The 19,866-nt window shown below is 41.2% G+C and overlaps 1 protein-coding gene across 1 annotated transcript in view; it reads right to left on the reverse strand.

The window, feature by feature from the left end:
- Nucleotides 1-62: 62 nt before the first annotated feature.
- ahnak (AHNAK nucleoprotein) overlaps nt 63-19,866 on the reverse strand; it is a 33,766-nt gene continuing 13,962 nt past the window's right edge. The window contains exon 5 of the mRNA XM_081382720.1: nt 63-19,698. Within this exon, the coding sequence (XP_081238846.1) occupies nt 1,087-19,698 (18,612 nt within the window). The 3' untranslated portion in view covers nt 63-1,086. The remainder of the gene's footprint in view (nt 19,699-19,866) is intronic.

Genomic DNA, 19,866 nt, shown 5'->3' on the forward strand with positions numbered 1-19,866 from the left:
AGTTTTTACATAATAATATATAGGATTTAAATGAAAAGAGTAACATTCTAACCACAAGCATGTATTGATAGTTGATCACTTTATTTAAATTTTGCAACTCATACAAGAAAAAGAGTTAAACTTGAAGCCTAAATGTCCCATTATTTACAAGGGCAATGCACATTTTATGCCTTTTCAAAATATTAATGTTTAACCATTGGCATTAGATTTCTTGTAGATATATCCCCACATGGCAGCACAACATTTCATACATTTAGTGAGAGGAAGAGAGAGAGCCAACTGGATGTAAAGAAATGTGGAAGATATAACTAAGAAAAAAATGCCTTAGAAACCATTAAAAATCAAAGCAAGTCGCAGCTTTTGTCAACTGCTACCTGGTGTGCATTTAAAAGAGATTCAATCAATCAATGGAAAAGACAGTCTTAGATATAAATACTTTAGAAGATTATAATCTCTGTGTAAATTCCATAATATCTGAAGTGTTATATTATTTGGGAGACAATGTTATGTTATCAAATGTATCTATTTTGAATCAATTTATTTACAGTTTGTACAGCCCTTAAACTTCATTGTGCTTACAAATTATATCAGGTTTATCACTGTTGTAATTAGTTATCTGTGATGAGTACATGATACATCACTAAATATATAAATGAAGTTGAAGTCATAAAATCCTTTCAAAAGTAAAATCATGCCTCTTGTGTGTAAATGTATCCAGACAATTTTAGAAAGGACGAGAGTCCCAAAACTTTCAAAGGTACAAAAATATAACAAGTTATCAGATGACAACTCAAAGCTAGATGCAGAACATTTTATATCAACTACACACATGGTTGGATTGGACATGAAATTCCTATCTACAAAACAAAAGAATTAAAATTACATAACAGATTTCTCTTATTTACAGTTAAATTGTGATTCAAAAAAATATCAATGCCTGTAAAGAACATTTGTGGAAATTGAAGAAACAGTGCACTATTGCTTAAATGAAAGACAGATTTACATGTAGTCATCAAGACTGACAAAAAAAAAAAAAAAAAAAAAAAAATTGTGCATGTACTGTGTGTATATATACTAGTGTAAAAACTATTTCTTTGGCGAAACGGCTATTTCGAGTTGTGGTAACCGAAAACTACCTTTTGAACCACTATCACTGCTAGATGACGACGACATTCTAGACTTCTTTAAAGGCTGAGCAACTCCACCGGCACCCTCAATCCTAACCTCACTTTCATCTGTCACTTCATATGAACCTTTACTTTTTGAGCTAAAACCTCCAATTGTTGCAAACTTCAACTTTCCTTTTTTGCCTTTTGTTTCTCCACCATCTATTGAAATGTTGCCACCCTCAGCCTGTAAGTGCCCTTCAGTAGACACAGGGGAACCTGCTAAACCTCCCTCATCACTTACAGAGGATGAGTGATGTCGTGATTTTTTGAAGAAATCAAGGGAGGCAGATTTACTCTTTGGCGAAACCTTAAATCCAGAGCTTCCCTCTACTGCCAACTTGCCACTTATCAATTCCCCAGAACTAAGACTTAACTCCTTAGACACATTTGCACCACCTTTAGTGGTAAGATCAGCATCTTCTCCCTCAACATAAAGATCAGCTGCACTGCCACCTTTAGATTTAGATTTGAAAAATTTTGGCATTTTGACTTTCATTTTTCCACCACTGCTTTTCATATCAGTGCTCTGCATTTCTAGACTTTGGGAACTAACTTTAACACCAGCAGCTAATTCACCTGAACCTACATCTACACCCATCTCTCTTCCTTCTACTTTAGGCAATGCAACACCAAACTTTGGTACTTTGATTTTAGGAAAGGTTACATTACCTTCTGGGTACTCAACCCCAGATAATGATGCATCTGGCTTCATGCCTAACCCACTTGCAGCCACTCCCTTTTGTCCCCTCACATTAAAGCCTGGTATTTCAATGCTCCCTTCTCCTTTTCGTTCAGTGCGATTTAAATCAGCATCTAAAGCCACACCATGGACATTTACAGACTGCACTGTCCCCTGTGTTTTTCCTTCCATATCAATTTTAACATTGGCTTTTCCATTAATGCCTGATCCTGCTACACTGACATCTGGGGAATGCAAGGTCTCCAATGTTCCACCTCTAACATCCAGTTCAGGAGTTTTTAATTTAGAGCCAGTGATACTGATTTTTGGCATTTTTATTCCCCCCCCTTTTGTTTTGAAATCCGGACTGTCCAAACTAGCATCTGGTGTCTGAATATCCGTTTTAAGGCTTGCAGATGGCAAATCAACATCAGATGATTTTATAGTTCCAGACGCAGATGAACTACCTTTAACTTTTGGAGATTTAATGTCAAATTCCACATCAGGAAAATGTAACTTTCCAAAAAAAGGTTTCTTTACTTTGGTTGACTTCAACTGTAAATCAGGTTCATTTGTCTCCAACTTAATTTCAGTCTTCATATCACCATCAACAGTTTTAGACTTCCCTTTCCCTTTGGTCAATTTGAATTTACCCTTTTTTCCTTTTACATCTATGTTCATATCAGGTCCTTCTAAACTACCACCAGCATCAGGGATATCTGCATCGAATTTTGGGCTCTTAACTCCAAGTGAAAATTTAGATTTCTTGGTTTTTGGAACCTTGATGTTAGCATCTGGTCCACTAATGCTGACATCACCGCTCGCCTTAATATCTTTTTCAGGTACTGAAAGACTACCACCTGAAGACTTTATTCCAAAGTTGGGCCCTTTGAATTTTGGAAACTTAACATGTTTTAAACCCCCCTCAGGTCCCTCAATGTCAAGATCAGGAGCATTAACATCAATTTCAGGTCCTTTGATATCAAAATCAGCTTTTGGGAGATTGATGTCAACATCTGGACCCTCCACTTTAGGGCCTTTCATTCCAAATGAAGGCATTTTGATTTTTGGCATCTTTATGCCACCCTCTGGGCCCTCTATATCAATATCAGGACCTTCAATGTCCCATTTTGGAGCATTTGTGTCACCTGTTATCTTTGGTCCAGAAACATCCATATCACCCTTGAATTTGGGGCCTTTTAAATTTAAATTAACATCTGGCATAGAGATCTTTGGACCAGATGTGGAAGGCATTTTAAACTTGGGACCTTTGATTTTGCCCTCAGGTCCCTCAATGTCAAGATCAGAAGTTCTAATGTCCATTTTAGGTCCTTTAATATCAACATCTGCTTTTGGGAGATTGATGTCAACATCTGAGCCCTCCACTTTAGGACCTTTAAGTCCAAATGATGGCATTTTGATGTTCGGCATCTTAAAACCACCCTCAGGACCCTCAAGGTCTGGGCCTTCAATTTCAACTTTTGGTCCTTTAATATCTCCTTCCATTTTAGGAACAGACACATCAACATCTCCTTTTATTTTTGGACCTTTCAGGTTGAAGTCAACATCTGGCATAGAAATCTTTGGGCCAGACATAGATGGCATTTTGAATTTGGGGCCCTTGATTTTTCCCTCAGGTCCCTCAATGTTAAGATCAGGAGTTTTGATATCAATTTCAGGTCCTTTAACATTAACATCTGCTTTTGGGAGATTGATGTCAACATCTGGGCCCTCCATTTTAGGACCTTTAACTCCAAATGATGGCATTTTGAACTTTGGCATCTTAAAACCACCCTCGGGACCCTCAAGGTCTGGGCCTTCAATTTCAACTTTTGGTGCTTTAATATCTCCTTCCACTTTTGGAATGGACACATCAACATCACCTTTGAGTTTTGGGCCTTTCATGTTGAAGTCAACATCTGGCATAGAAATCTTTGGGCCAGACATAGATGGCATTTTGAATTTGGGGCCCTTGATTTTACCCTCAGGACCCTCAATGTCAAGCTCTGGGCCCTTGATATTTACTTCTGGTGCTTTGATGTCACCTTTAACTTTTGGAACTGATACATCAACATCACCTTTCAGTTTTGGACCTTTCAGGTTGAAATCAACATCTGGCATAGAGATCTTTGGACCAGATATGGAAGGCATTTTGAATTTTGGACCTTTGATTTTCCCTTCGGGTCCATCAATGTCAAGATCAGGAGATTTGATGTCAATTTCAGGTCCTTTAACACCAACATTTGCTTTTGGGAGATTGAGGTCAACATCTGGGCCCTCCACTTTAGGTCCTTTGAATCCAAATGATGGCATTTTGAATTTAGGCATCTTCAAGCCACCTTCTGGGCCCTCTATATCAAAATCAGGACCTTCAATGTCCACATTTGGAGCCTTTATGTCACCTGCAATCTTGGGTCCAGAGATATCCATATCACCCTTGACTTTTGGACTTTTCAAGTTCAAGTCTGCATCTGGCATAGAGATCTTTGGACCAGACATAGAAGGCATTTTGAACTTGGGACCTTTAATTTTCCCTTCAGGTCCCTCAATGTCAAGATCAGGAGTTTTGATGTCAATTTCAGGTCCTTTAACATCAATATTTGCTTTTGGGAGATTGATGTCAACATCTGGACCCTCCAATTTAGGTCCTTTGAATCCAAATGATGGCATTTTGAATTTAGGCATCTTCAAGCCACCTTCTGGGCCCTCTATATCAAAATCAGGACCTTCAATGTCCACATTTGGAGCCTTTATGTCACCTGCAATCTTGGGTCCAGAGACATTCATATCACCCTTGACCTTTGGACTTTTCAAGTTGAAGTCAACATCTGGCATAGAGATCTTTGGACCAGACATAGATGGCATTTTGAACTTGGGACCTTTTATTTTCCCTTCAGGTCCCTCAATGTCAAGATCAGGAGTTTTGATGTCAATTTCAGGTCCTTTAACATCAACATTTGCTTTTGGGAGATTGATGTCAATATCTGGACCTTCCAATTTAGGTCCTTTGAATCCAAATGATGGCATTTTGAATTTAGGCATCTTCAAGCCACCTTCTGGGCCCTCTATATCAAAATCAGGACCTTCAATGTCCACTTTTGGAGCCTTTATGTCACCTGCAATCTTGGGTCCAGAGATATCCATATCGCCCTTGACTTTTGGACTTTTCAAGTTGAAGTCTACATCTGGCATAGAGATCTTTGGACCAGACATAGAAGGCATTTTGAACTTGGGACCTTTTATTTTCCCTTCAGGTCCCTCAATGTCAAAATCAGGTCCTTCAACATCAACATTTGCTTTTGGTAGATTGAGGTCAACATCTGGGCCCTCCACTTTAGGTCCTTTGAATCCAAATGATGGCATTTTGAATTTAGGCATCTTCAAGCCACCTTCTGGGCCCTCTATATCAAAATCAGGACCTTCAATGTCCACTTTTGGACCCTTTATGTCACCTGTAATCTTGGGTCCAGAGATATCCATATCTCCCTTGACTTTTGGACTTTTCAAGTTGAAGTCTACATCTGGCATAGAGATCTTTGGACCAGACATAGAAGGCATTTTGAACTTGGGACCTTTTATTTTCCCTTCAGGTCCCTCAATGTCAAAATCAGGTCCTTCAACATCAACATTTGCTTTTGGGAGATTGAGGTCAACATCTGGGCCCTCCACTTTAGGTCCTTTGAATCCAAATGATGGCATTTTGAATTTAGGCATCTTCAAGCCTCCTTCTGGGCCCTCTATATCAAAATCGGGACCTTCAATGTCCACTTTTGGAGGCTTTATGTCACCTGCAATTTTGGGTCCAGAGATATCCATGTCTCCCTTGACTTTTGGACTTTTCAAGTTGAAGTCTACATCTGGCATAGAGATCTTTGGACCAGACATAGAAGGCATTTTGAACTTGGGACCTTTTATTTTCCCTTCAGGTCCCTCAATGTCAAAATCAGGTCCTTCAACATCAACATCTGCTTTTGGGAAATTGAGGTCAACATCTGGGCCCTCCACTTTAGGTCCTTTGAATCCAAATGATGGCATTTTGAATTTAGGCATCTTCAAGCCTCCTTCTGGGCCCTCTATATCAAAATCGGGACCTTCAATGTCCACTTTTGGAGCCTTTATGTCACCTGCAATCTTGGGTCCAGAGATATCCATATCTCCCTTGACTTTTGGACTTTTCAAGTTGAAGTCTACATCTGGCATAGAGATCTTTGGACCAGACATAGAAGGCATTTTGAACTTAGGACCTTTTATTTTCCCTTCAGGTCCCTCAATGTCAAAATCAGGTCCTTCAACATCAACATTTGCTTTTGGGAGATTGAGGTCAACATCTGGGCCCTCCACTTTAGGTCCTTTGAATCCAAATGATGGCATTTTGAATTTAGGCATCTTCAAGCCACCTTCTGGGCCCTCAATATCAAAATCAGGACCTTCAATGTCCACTTTTGGAGCCTTTATGTCACCTGCAATCTTGGGTCCAGATATATCCATATCACCCTTGACTTTTGGACTTTTCAAGTTAAAGTCTAAATCTGGCATAGAGATATTTGGACCAGACATAGAAGGCATTTTGAACTTGGGACCTTTTATTTTGCCCTCAGGTCCCTCGATGTCAAGATCAGGAGTCTTGAAGTCAACATCCGGGCCCTCCACTTTAGGACCTTTAACTCCAAATGATGGCATTTTGATCTTTGGCATCTTAAAACCACCCTCAGGACCCTCAATGTCTGGGCCTTCAATTTCAACTTTTGGTGCTTTAATATCTCCTTCCACTTTTGGAATGGACATGTCAACATCACCTTTCAGTTTTGGACCTTTCAGGTTGAAGTCAACATCTGGCATAGAGATCTTTGGACCAGACATAGATGGCATTTTGAACTTGGGACCTTTGATTTTCCCTTCAGGTCCCTCGATGTCAAGATCAGGTCCATCAACATTTACTTTTGGGAGACTGAGGTCAACATCTGGGCCCTCCACTTTAGGTCCTTTGAATCCAAATGATGGCATTTTGAATTTAGGCATCTTCAAGCCACCTTCTGGGCCCTCTATATCAACATCAGGACCTTCAATGTCCACTTTTGGAGCCTTTATGTCACCTGCCATCTTGGGTCCAGAGATATCCATATCACCCTTGACTTTTGGACTTTTCAAGTTGAAGTCTACATCTGGCATTGAGATCTTTGGACCAGACATAGAAGGCATTTTGAACTTGGGACCTTTGATTTTTCCTTCAGGTCCCTCGATGTCTAGATCAGGGGTTTTGATGTCAATGTCTGGTGATTTAATACTGACATCACTACTAGGCACATTAACATCAATATCTCCTTTGGGTGATTTAAAACCAAATTTTGGCATTTTAAATTTTGGCATCTTGAACTTTGGCTTTTTCACATTTGCTTCCGGAATATTGACCTCAACATTAGGAACTTCAGGACCTGATACTGATGGCATCTTCAGTTTTGGGCCCTTGATTTTTCCTTCAGGTCCTTCAATGTCAAGCTCTGGGCCCTTGATATCTACTTCTGGAGCTTTAATGTCTCCTTTAACTTTTGGAACAGATACATTAACATCACCTTTGAGTTTTGGGCCTTTCAGGTGGAAGTCAACATCTGGCATAGAAATGTTTGGACCCGAGATTGATGGCATCTTGAATTTGGGGCCCTTGATTTTACCCTCAGGTCCCTCAAGGTCAAGCTCTGCAGTTTTAATATCCATATCTGGTGCCTTAACCTCAATATCTGCTTTTGGGAGATTGATGTCAAAATCTGGGCCTTCCACTTTAGGACCTTTAAGCCCAAATGATGGCATTTTGATCTTTGGCATCTTAAAACCACCCTCAGGACCCTCAAGGTCTGGGCCTTCAATTTCAACTTTTGGTCCTTTAATATCTCCTTCCAATTTTGGAACAGCTACATCAACATCACCTTTCAGTTTTGGCCCCTTCAGGTTGAAGTCAAAATCTGGCATAGAAATGTTTGGACCGGAGATTGATGGCATCTTGAATTTGGGACCCTTGATTTTTCCTTCAGGTCCTTCAAAGTCAAGCTCTGGGCCCTTGATATCTACTTCTGGTGCTTTAATGTCTCCTTTAACTTTTGGAACTGATACATCAACATCACCTTTCAGTTTTGGCCCTTTCAGGTTGAAGTCAACATCTGGCATAGAGATTTTTGGACCGGAGATAGATGGCATCTTGAATTTGGGGCCCTTGATTTTTCCCTCAGGTCCCTCAATGTCAAGATCAGGAGTTTTGATGTCAATTTCAGGTCCTTTAACATCAACATTTGCTTTTGGGAGATTGATGTCAACATCTGGGCCCTCCACTTTAGGACCTTTAACTCCAAATGATGGCATTTTGAACTTTGGCATCTTAAAACCACCCTCAGGACCCTCAAGGTCTGGGCCTTCAATTTCAACTTTTGGTCCTTTAATATCTCCTTCCACTTTAGGAATGGACACATCAACATCACCTTTGAGTTTTGGGCCTTTCAGGTTGAAGTCAACATCTGGCATAGAAATCTTTGGGCCAGACATAGATGGCATTTTGAATTTGGGGCCCTTGATTTTTCCCTCAGGACCCTCAATGTCAAGCTCTGGGCCCTTGATATCTACTTCTGGTGCTTTGATGTCACCTTTAACTTTTGGAACTGATACATCAACATCACCTTTCAGTTTTGGACCTTTCAGGTTGAAATCAACATCTGGCATAGAGATTTTTGGACCAGATATGGAAGGCATTTTGAACTTTGGACCTTTGATTTTCCCCTCGGGTCCTTCAATGTCAAGATCAGGTGTTTTGATGTCAATTTCAGGTCCTTTAACATCAACATTTGCTTTTGGGAGATTGATGTCAACATCTGGGCCCTCCACTTTAGGACCTTTAACTCCAAATGATGGCATTTTGAACTTTGGCATCTTAAAACCACCCTCGGGACCCTCAAGGTCTGGGCCTTCAATTTCAACTTTTGGTCCTTTAATATCTCCTTCCACTTTTGGAACTGATACATCAACATCACCTTTCAGTTTTGGCCCTTTCAGGTTGAAGTCAACATCTGGCATAGAGATCTTTGGACCGGAGATAGATGGCATCTTGAATTTGGGGCCCTTGATTTTTCCCTCAGGTCCCTCAATGTCAAGATCAGGAGTTTTGATGTCAATTTCAGGTCCTTTAACATCAACATTTGCTTTTGGGAGATTGATGTCAACATCTGGGCCCTCCACTTTAGGACCTTTAACTCCAAATGATGGCATTTTGAACTTTGGCATCTTAAAACCACCCTCAGGACCCTCAAGGTCTGGGCCTTCAATTTCAACTTTTGGTCCTTTAATATCTCCTTCCACTTTAGGAATGGACACATCAACATCACCTTTGAGTTTTGGGCCTTTCAGGTTGAAGTCAACATCTGGCATAGAAATCTTTGGGCCAGACATAGATGGCATTTTGAATTTGGGGCCCTTGATTTTTCCCTCAGGACCCTCAATGTCAAGCTCTGGGCCCTTGATATCTACTTCTGGTGCTTTGATGTCACCTTTAACTTTTGGAACTGATACATCAACATCACCTTTCAGTTTTGGACCTTTCAGGTTGAAATCAACATCTGGCATAGAGATTTTTGGACCAGATATGGAAGGCATTTTGAACTTGGGACCTTTGATTTTCCCCTCGGGTCCTTCAATGTCAAGATCAGGTGTTTTGATGTCAATTTCAGGTCCTTTAACATCAACATTTGCTTTTGGGAGATTGATGTCAACATCTGGGCCCTCCACTTTAGGACCTTTAACTCCAAATGAGGGCATTTTGAACTTTGGCATCTTAAAACCACCCTCGGGACCCTCAAGGTCTGGGCCTTCAATTTCAACTTTTGGTCCTTTAATATCTCCTTCCACTTTTGGAATGGACACATCAACATCACCTTTGAGTTTTGGGCCTTTCAGATTGAAGTCAACATCTGGCATAGAAATCTTTGGGCCAGACATAGATGGCATTTTGAATTTGGGGCCCTTGATTTTTCCCTCAGATCCCTCAATGTTAAGATCAGGAGTTTTGATGTCAATTTCAGGTCCTTTAACATTAACATCTGCTTTTGGGAGATTGATGTCAACATCTGGGCCCTCCACTTTAGGACCTTTAACTCCAAATGATGGCATTTTGAACTTTGGCATCTTAAAACCACCCTCGGGACCCTCAAGGTCTGGGCCTTCAATTTCAACTTTTGCTGCTTTAATATCTCCTTCCACTTTTGGAATGGACACATCAACATCACCTTTGAGTTTTGGACCTTTCAGGTTGAAGTCAACATCTGGCATAGAAATCTTTGGGCCGGATATAGATGGCATTTTGAATTTGGGGCCCTTGATTTTTCCCTCAGGACCCTCAATGTCAAGCTCTGGGCCCTTGATATCTACTTCTGGTGCTTTGATGTCACCTTTAACTTTTGGAACTGATACATCAACATCACCTTTCAGTTTTGGACCTTTCAGGTTGAAATCAACATCTGGCATAGAGATCTTTGGACCAGATATGGAAGGCATTTTGAACTTGGGACCTTTGATTTTCCCCTCAGGTCCCTCAATGTCAAGATCAGGAGTTTTGATGTCAATTTCAGGTCCTTTAACATCAACATTTGCTTTTGGGAGATTGATGTCAACATCTGGGCCCTCCACTTTAGGACCTTTAACTCCAAATGATGGCATTTTGAACTTTGGCATCTTAAAACCACCCTCAGGACCCTCAAGGTCTGGGCCCTCAATTTCAACTTTTGGTCCTTTAATATCTCCTTCCACTTTTGGAATGGACACATCAACATCACCTTTAAGTTTTGGGCCTTTCATGTTGAAGTCAACATCTGGCATAGATATCTTTGGTCCAGACATAGATGGCATTTTGAATTTGGGGCCCTTGATTTTTCCCTCAGGTCCCTCAATGTTAAGATCAGGAGTTTTGATGTCAATTTCAGGTCCTTTAACATTAACATCTGCTTTTGGGAGATTAATGTCAACATCTGGGCCCTCCACTTTAGGACCTTTAACTCCAAATGATGGCATTTTGAACTTTGGCATCTTAAAACCACCCTCGGGACCCTCAAGGTCTGGGCCTTCAATTTCAACTTTTGGTGCTTTAATATCTCCTTCCACTTTTGGAATGGACACATCAATATCACCTTTGAGTTTTGGGCCTTTCAGGTTGAAGTCGACATCTGGCATAGAAATCTTTGGGCCAGACATAGATGGCATTTTGAATTTGGGGCCCTTGATTTTTCCCTCAGGACCCTCAATGTCAAGCTCTGGGCCCTTGATATCTACTTTTGGTGCTTTGATGTCACCTTTAACTTTTGGAACTGATACATCAACGTCACCTTTCAGTTTTGGACCTTTCAGGTTGAAATCAACATCTGGCATAGAGATTTTTGGACCAGATATGGAAGGCATTTTGAACTTGGGACCTTTGATTTTCCCCTCGGGTCCCTCAATGTCAAGATCAGGAGTTTTGATGTCAATTTCAGGTCCTTTAACATCAACATTTGCTTTTGGGAGATTGATGTCAACATCTGGACCCTCCACCTTAGGACCTTTAACTCCAAATGATGGCATTTTGAACTTTGGCATCTTAAAACCACCCTCAGGACCCTCAAGGTCTGGGCCTTCAATTTCCACTTTTGATCCTTTAATATCTCCTTCCACTTTAGGAATGGACACATCAACATCACCTTTGAGTTTTGGGCCTTTCAGGTTGAAGTCAACATCTGGCATAGAAATCTTTGGTCCAGACATAGATGGCATTTTGAATTTGGGGCCCTTGATTTTTCCCTCAGGTCCCTCAATGTTAAGATCAGGAGTTTTGATGTCAATTTCAGGTCCTTTAACATTAACATCTGCTTTTGGGAGATTGATGTCAACATCTGGGCCCTCCACTTTAGGACCTTTAACTCCAAATGATGGCATTTTGAACTTTGGCATCTTAAAACCACCCTCAGGACCCTCAAGGTCTGGGCCTTCAATTTCAACTTTTGGTCCTTTAATATCTCCTTCCACTTTAGGAATGGACACATCAACATCACCTTTGAGTTTTGGGCCTTTCAGGTTGAAGTCAACATCTGGCATAGAAATCTTTGGGCCAGACATAGATGGCATTTTGAATTTGGGGCCCTTGATTTTTCCCTCAGGACCCTCAATGTCAAGCTCTGGGCCCTTAATATCTACTTCTGGTGCTTTGATGTCACCTTTAACTTTTGGAACTGATACATCAACGTCACCTTTCAGTTTTGGACCTTTCAGGTTGAAATCAACATCTGGCATAGAGATTTTTGGACCAGATATGGAAGGCATTTTGAACTTGGGACCTTTGATTTTCCCCTCGGGTCCCTCAATGTCAAGATCAGGAGTTTTGATGTCAATTTCAGGTCCTTTAACATCAACATTTGCTTTTGGGAGATTGATGTCAACATCTGGGCCCTCCACTTTAGGACCTTTAACTCCAAATGATGGCATTTTGAACTTTGGCATCTTAAAACCACCCTCAGGACCCTCAAGGTCTGGGCCTTCAATTTCCACTTTTGGTCCTTTAATATCTCCTTCCACTTTAGGAATGGACACATCAACATCACCTTTGAGTTTTGGGCCTTTCAGGTTGAAGTCAACATCTGGCATAGAAATCTTTGGTCCAGACATAGATGGCATTTTGAATTTGGGGCCCTTGATTTTTCCCTCAGGTCCCTCAATGTTAAGATCAGGAGTTTTGATGTCAATGTCAGGTCCTTTAACATTAACATCTGCTTTTGGGAGATTGATGTCAACATCTGGGCCCTCCACTTTAGGACCTTTAACTCCAAATGATGGCATTTTGAACTTTGGCATCTTAAAACCACCCTGATGTCCCTCAAGGTCTGGGCCTTCAATTTCAACTTTTGGTGCTTTAATATCTCCTTCCACTTTTGGAATGGACACATCAACATCACCTTTGAATTTTGGGCCTTTCAGGTTGAAGTCAACATCTGGCATAGAAATCTTTGGGCCAGACATAGATGGCATTTTGAATTTGGGGCCCTTGATTTTTCCCTCAGGACCCTCAATGTCAAGCTCTGGGCCCTTGATATCTACTTCTGGTGCTTTGATGTCACCTTTAACTTTTGGAACTGATACATCAACATCACCTTTCAGTTTTGGACCTTTCAGGTTGAAATCAACATCTGGCATAGAGATTTTTGGACCAGACATGGAAGGCATTTTGAACTTGGGACCTTTGATTTTCCCCTCGGGTCCCTCAATGTCAAGATCAGGAGTTTTGATGTCAATTTCAGGTCCTTTAACATCAACATTTGCTTTTGGGAGATTGATGTCAACATCAGGGCCCTCCACTTTGGGACCTTTAAGCCCAAATGATGGCATTTTGATCTTTGGCATCTTAAAACCGCCCTCGGGACCCTCAAGGTCTGGGCCTTCAATTTCAACTTTTGGTCCTTTAATATCTCCTTCCACTTTAGGAATGGACACATCAACATCACCTTTGAGTTTTGGGCCTTTCAGGTTGAAGTCAACATCTGGCATAGAAATCTTTGGTCCAGACATAGATGGCATTTTGAATTTGGGGCCCTTGATTTTTCCCTCAGGTCCCTCAATGTTAAGATCAGGAGTTTTGATGTCAATTTCAGGTCCTTTAACATCAACATTTGCTTTTGGGAGATTGATGTCAACATCCGGGCCCTCCACTTTAGGACCTTTAACTCCAAATGATGGCATTTTGAACTTTGGCATCTTAAAACCACCCTCGGGACCCTCAAGGTCTGGGCCTTCAATTTCAACTTTTGGTGCTTTAATATCTCCTTCCACTTTTGGAATGGACACATCAACATCACCTTTGAGTTTTGGGCCTTTCAGGTTGAAGTCAACATCTGGCATAGAAATCTTTGGGCCAGACATAGATGGCATTTTGAATTTGGGGCCCTTGATTTTTCCCTCAGGACCCTCAATGTCAAGCTCTGGGCCCTTGCTATCTACTTCTGGTGCTTTGATGTCACCTTTAACTTTTGGAACTGATACATCAACATCACCTTTCAGTTTTGGACCTTTCAGGTTGAAATCAACATCTGGCATAGAGATTTTTGGACCAGACATGGAAGGCATTTTGAATTTGGGACCTTTGATTTTCCCCTCGGGTCCCTCAATGTCAAGATCAGGAGTTTTGATGTCAATTTCAGGTCCTTTAACATCAACATTTGCTTTTGGGAGATTGATGTCAACATCAGGGCCCTCCACTTTGGGACCTTTAAGCCCAAATGATGGCATTTTGATCTTTGGCATCTTAAAACCGCCCTCGGGACCCTCAAGGTCTGGGCCTTCAATTTCAACTTTTGGTCCTTTAATATCTCCTTCCACTTTAGGAACGGACACATCAACATCACCTTTGAGTTTTGGGCCTTTCAGGTTGAAGTCAACATCTGGCATAGAAATCTTTGGTCCAGACATAGATGGCATTTTGAATTTGGGGCCCTTGATTTTTCCCTCAGGTCCCTCAATGTTAAGATCAGGAGTTTTGATGTCAATTTCAGGTCCTTTAACATTAACATCTGCTTTTGGGAGATTGATGTCAACATCCGGGCCCTCCACTTTAGGACCTTTAACTCCAAATGATGGCATTTTGAACTTTGGCATCTTAAAACCACCCTCGGGACCCTCAAGTTCTGGGCCTTCAATTTCAACTTTTGGTGCTTTAATATCTCCTTCCACTTTTGGAATGGACACATCCACATCACCTTTGAGTTTTGGGCCTTTCAGGTTGAAGTCAACATCTGGCATAGAAATCTTTGGGCCAGACATAGATGGCATTTTGAATTTGGGGCCCTTGATTTTTCCCTCAGGACCCTCAATGTCAAGCTCTGGGCCCTTGATATCTACTTCTGGTACTTTGATGTCACCTTTAACTTTTGGAACTGATACATCAACATCACCTTTCAGTTTTGGACCTTTCAGGTTGAAATCAACATCTGGCATAGAGATTTTTGGACCAGACATGGAAGGCATTTTGAATTTGGGACCTTTGATTTTCCCCTCGGGTCCCTCAATGTCAAGATCAGGAGTTTTGATGTCAATTTCAGGTCCTTTAACATCAACATTTGCTTTTGGGAGATTGATGTCAACATCAGGGCCCTCCACTTTGGGACCTTTAAGCCCAAATGATGGCATTTTGATCTTTGGCATCTTAAAACCGCCCTCGGGACCCTCAAGGTCTGGGCCTTCAATTTCAACTTTTGGTGCTTTAATATCTCCTTCCACTTTTGGAATGGACACATCAACATCACCTTTGAGTTTTGGGCCTTTCAGGTTGAAGTCAACATCTGGCATAGAAATCTTTGGGCCAGACATAGATGGCATTTTGAATTTGGGGCCCTTGATTTTCCCCTCAGGACCCTCAATGTCAAGCTCTGGGCCCTTTATATCTACTTCTGGTGCTTTGATGTCACCTTTAACTTTTGGAACTGATACATCAACATCACCTTTCAATTTTGGACCTTTCAGGTTGAAATCAACATCTGGCATAGAGATTTTTGGACCAGATATGGAAGGCATTTTGAGCTTGGGACCTTTGATTTTCCCCTCGGGTCCCTCAATGTCAAGATCAGAAGTTTTGATGTCAATTTCAGGTCCTTTAACATTAACATCTGCTTTTGGGAGATTGATGTCAACATCTGGGCCCTCCACTTTAGGACCTTTAACTCCAAATGATGGCATTTTGAACTTTGGCATCTTAAAACCACCCTGATGACCCTCAAGGTCTGGGCCTTCAATTTCCACTTTTGGTGCTTTAATATCTCCTTCCACTTTTGGAATGGACACATCAACATCACCTTTGAGTTTTGGACCTTTCAGGTTGAAGTCAACATCTGGCATGGAGATCTTTGGACCAGACATAGAAGGCATTTTGATCTTGGGACCTTTTATTTTCCCTTCAGGTCCCTCAATGTCAAGATCAGGAGTTTTGATGTCAATTTCAGGTCCTTTAACATTAACATCTGCTTTTGGGAGATTGATGTCAACATCTGGGCCTTCCACTTTAGGACCTTTAACTCCAAATGATGGCATTTTGAACTTTGGCATCTTAAAACCACCCTGATGACCCTCAAGGTCTGGGCCTTCAATTTCCACTTTTGGTGCTTTAATATCTCCTTCCACTTTTGGAATGGACACATCAACATCACCTTTGAGTTTTGGACCTTTCAGGTTGAAGTCAACATCTGGCATGGAGATCTTTGGACCAGACATAGAAGGCATTTTGATCTTGGGACCTTTTATTTTCCCTTCAGGTCCCTCAATGTCAAGATCAGGAGTTTTGATGTCAATTTCAGGTCCTTTAACATTAACATCTGCTTTTGGGAGACTGATGTCAACATCTGGGCCCTCCACTTTAGGACCTTTAACTCCAAATGATGGCATCTTGAACTTTGGCATCTTAAAACCACCCTCGGGACCCTCAAGTTCTGGGCCTTCAATTTCAACTTTTGGTGCTTTAATATCTCCTTCCACTTTTGGAATGGACACGTCAACATCACCTTTGAGTTTTGGACCTTTCAGGTTGAAGTCAGCATCTGGCATAGAGATCTTTGGACCAGACATAGAAGGCATTTTGAACTTGGAACCTTTTATTTTCCCTTCAGGTCCCTCAATGTCAAGATCAGGAGTTTTGATGTCAATTTCAGGTCCTTTAACATCAACATTTGCTTTGGGGAGATTGATGTCAACATCAGGGCCCTCCACTTTAGGACCTTTAACTCCAAATGATGGCATTTTGATCTTTGGCATCTTAAAACCGCCCTCAGAACCCTCAAGGTCGGGGCCTTCAATTTCAACTTTTGGTCCTTTAATATCTCCTTCCACTTTAGGAATGGACACATCAACATCACCTTTGAGTTTTGGCCCTTTCAGGTTGAAGTCAACATCTGGCATAGAGATCTTTGGACCAGATATGGAAGGCATTTTGAACTTTGGACCTTTGATTTTCCCCTCAGGTCCCTCAATGTCAAGATCAGGAGCTTTGATGTCAATTTCAGGTCCTTTAACATTAACATCTGCTTTTGGGAGATTGATGTCAACATCTGGGCCCTCCACTTTAGGACCTTTAACTCCAAATGATGGCATTTTGAACTTTGGCATCTTAAAACCACCCTCAGGACCCTCGTGGTCTGGGCCTCCAATTTCAACTTTTGGTGCTTTAATATCTCCTTCCACTTTAGCAACGGACACATCAACATCACCTTGTTTTGGACCTTTCAGGTTGAAATCAAGATCTGGCATTGAAATCTTTGGGCCAGACATAGACGGCATTTTGAATTTGGGGCCCTTTATTTTTCCCTCAGGTCCCTCAATGTCAATGTCTGCGCCTTCAATATTGACTTTAGGAGCTTTAATATCTCCTTCCACTTTTGGAACAGACACGTCAACATCACCCTTAAGTTTTGGGCCTTTCAGGTTGATGTCCACATCTGGCATGGAAATCTTCGGACCGGAGATCGATGGCATCTTGAATTTGGAGCCCTTGATTTTTCCATCAGGTCCCTCAATGTCAAGCTCTGGAGCTTTAATATCCACATCTGGTGCCTTAAACTCAATATTGCCTTTAGGGATTTTCACATCAACGTCTGGACCCTCCACTTTTGGACCCTTGATCCCGAATGATGGCATTTTAATCTTTGGCATCTTAAAACCACCCTCAGGACCCTCAAGGTCTTGGCCTTCACTTTCAACATTTGGTGTTTTAATAGCTCCTTCCACTTTTGGAACAGACACGTCAACTTCTCCTTTTAGTTTTGGACCTTTTAGGTTTAAGTCTATATCTGGTATAGAAATCTTTGGACCAGAGATTGATGGCATCTTGAATTTGGAGCCCTTGATTTTTCCATCAGGTCCCTCAATGTCAAGCTCTGGACCCTTGATATCCACATCTGGAGCTTTAATTTCCATGTCTGCTTTGGGAAGATTTATGTCAACATCAGGTGCCTCCACTTTTGGACCTTTGATTCCAAAGGAGGGAATCTTGATTTTTGGTAGCTTAAAACCACCCTCAAAATCCTCAATGTCAGGGCCAATTTCAACTTTCGGTGCTTTAATATCTCCTTTCACTTTTAGAGTGGAGACGTTCTGTGTTGGCCCTTTCACGTTTAAGTTCACATCAGGTACAGAAACCTTTGGACCGGAAATTGATGTTATCTTGACATTGCTGTCTTTAACTTTTCTATCAGATCCCTCAATGTTAAGCTCTAGAGTATTGATATCTACATCTTTTCCTTTAATCTCCATTTCTGCTTTTGCAAGATTTAGCTCAACATTTGGACCCTTCACTTCTGAACTTTTCATTCCAAATGAGGGCATTTTTACCTTTGAAACCATAAGGTCACCCTTAGCACTCTCACGACCTGATTCTTTAATATCAAATTTTGGTGTCATAATGTTCCCTTCAACCTTTGGAACGGACACATTAACATCTCCTTTCACTTTTTGTCCTTTCAGGTTTAAGTCCACATGTGGCATATAAGTTCCCTGACCAGAGATTGATGGCACATTAAATTTAGCTTCTTTGACTTTACCCTCATGTCCTTCAGTGTGTTCTTCTGGACCCCTGATGTCCATATCTGGTTGTGTAATTTTAACATTAGCTTCGGGGAGACTTACTACTGTATTAGGTACCTGAAACTTTGGATCTTTAAGTCCAAATGAGGACAGTTTTACATCAGTGCCCAAATTGGAGCCCTCCAAATTAGTGCCTTTCACTCTAAATGATGAAGCTGACAGATCCTGATTGCCAGTTATGCTAAAACCTCTTTGACTAACATCTTTAAGATTTTGATTGTCATAAATAACTTCTACATTAGGACTTTCTACAGTAAACGGTTTAGTTCCAAATTGTGGTTCTTTCACATGGGATATCCTGAGTTCACCACCAATTTCCTCTGCGTGAACAACTGATCCACTAGTTTCAACTTTTGGTAACTTGACTTTACCGTCTACATCTGGGATGGCAAAATCCGAACCCTGGCTGATTTCAGCTTCAGGATGTTTAATATTTACCTTGGGCCCTTGAACATCGATGCTAAATTTAGACAATTTGGTTTTATCATCAGACCCATCCTTAAGCGCTTCAGACAAAGATTCCCTGCCAAAACTGCCCCCTGAATCTCCACTAATGGAAAAACCTGAAACACGAGTGTTCAGAACAGGGCCCTTAACTGTAGCAAACCCGGTTTCTTTTATCACACTTGATGCTTTAAAACCAGCTTCCATTGGAGAAGAAACATTTCCCACTTCTTTGTCTAACCCCATGGTTACTTTGCCAGAGAGATTACTACTGCCTGTAGAAGTTTCAGTCCTTCCAAAACGTTCTATCATCCTCTGTCCTTTTCCCCCTGACAATCCAGTGTCTGACACATTAAATCCAATCTCTCTCCCACTACCATCTAATTCACCTGTTGCTATGATAGATCCTGTGCTACAGTGCTTCACAGAGGAGCCAGTGATATGGGGCCCACCAAGAGATATGTCCCCCATTTTTATACCTCCGTGTGCACAGCTAACAAGACTACTATGTGGTAATCTGATTTGAGAAGAATCCCCCTCCGACTGCTCATGCTGCAAAACCTGAATTTTGTACTCAGGGCTTGAGGAATCAATCTGCTGACTAGTCCCCCCTGGCATGTCCACAGTGTAGGTAGTTATTCTCCGAGTGATTGTAGTAACGGTGCAACCATCACTGCTTGTGCTGCTGTGACGCTCTGTACGCACATCAACACCCTCAGCAAGATCCTCAGACTTCAGTCTAGGTTTAATCTTCTTAGTGAAGATTCTTTTGTAGTCTTCGTCATCTCCACTCTAAAGTAAATGAATTACAATATTAGTATGATATTCCATGTCTGAGTGAAATTTAAATGTAAGAAACAAATATACCAAAAAAAGTTAAATTGGTTAAATATGGAAATACTGATGAAACTAAAATCAGTTGACACTGTCTGTAACAATGTTGTTTCTAATACAATGTGT

The sequence above is a fragment of the Scardinius erythrophthalmus genome (genome assembly GCF_964197995.2).
Source record: "Scardinius erythrophthalmus genome assembly, chromosome: 13".
NCBI lineage: Eukaryota > Metazoa > Chordata > Actinopteri > Cypriniformes > Leuciscidae > Scardinius > Scardinius erythrophthalmus.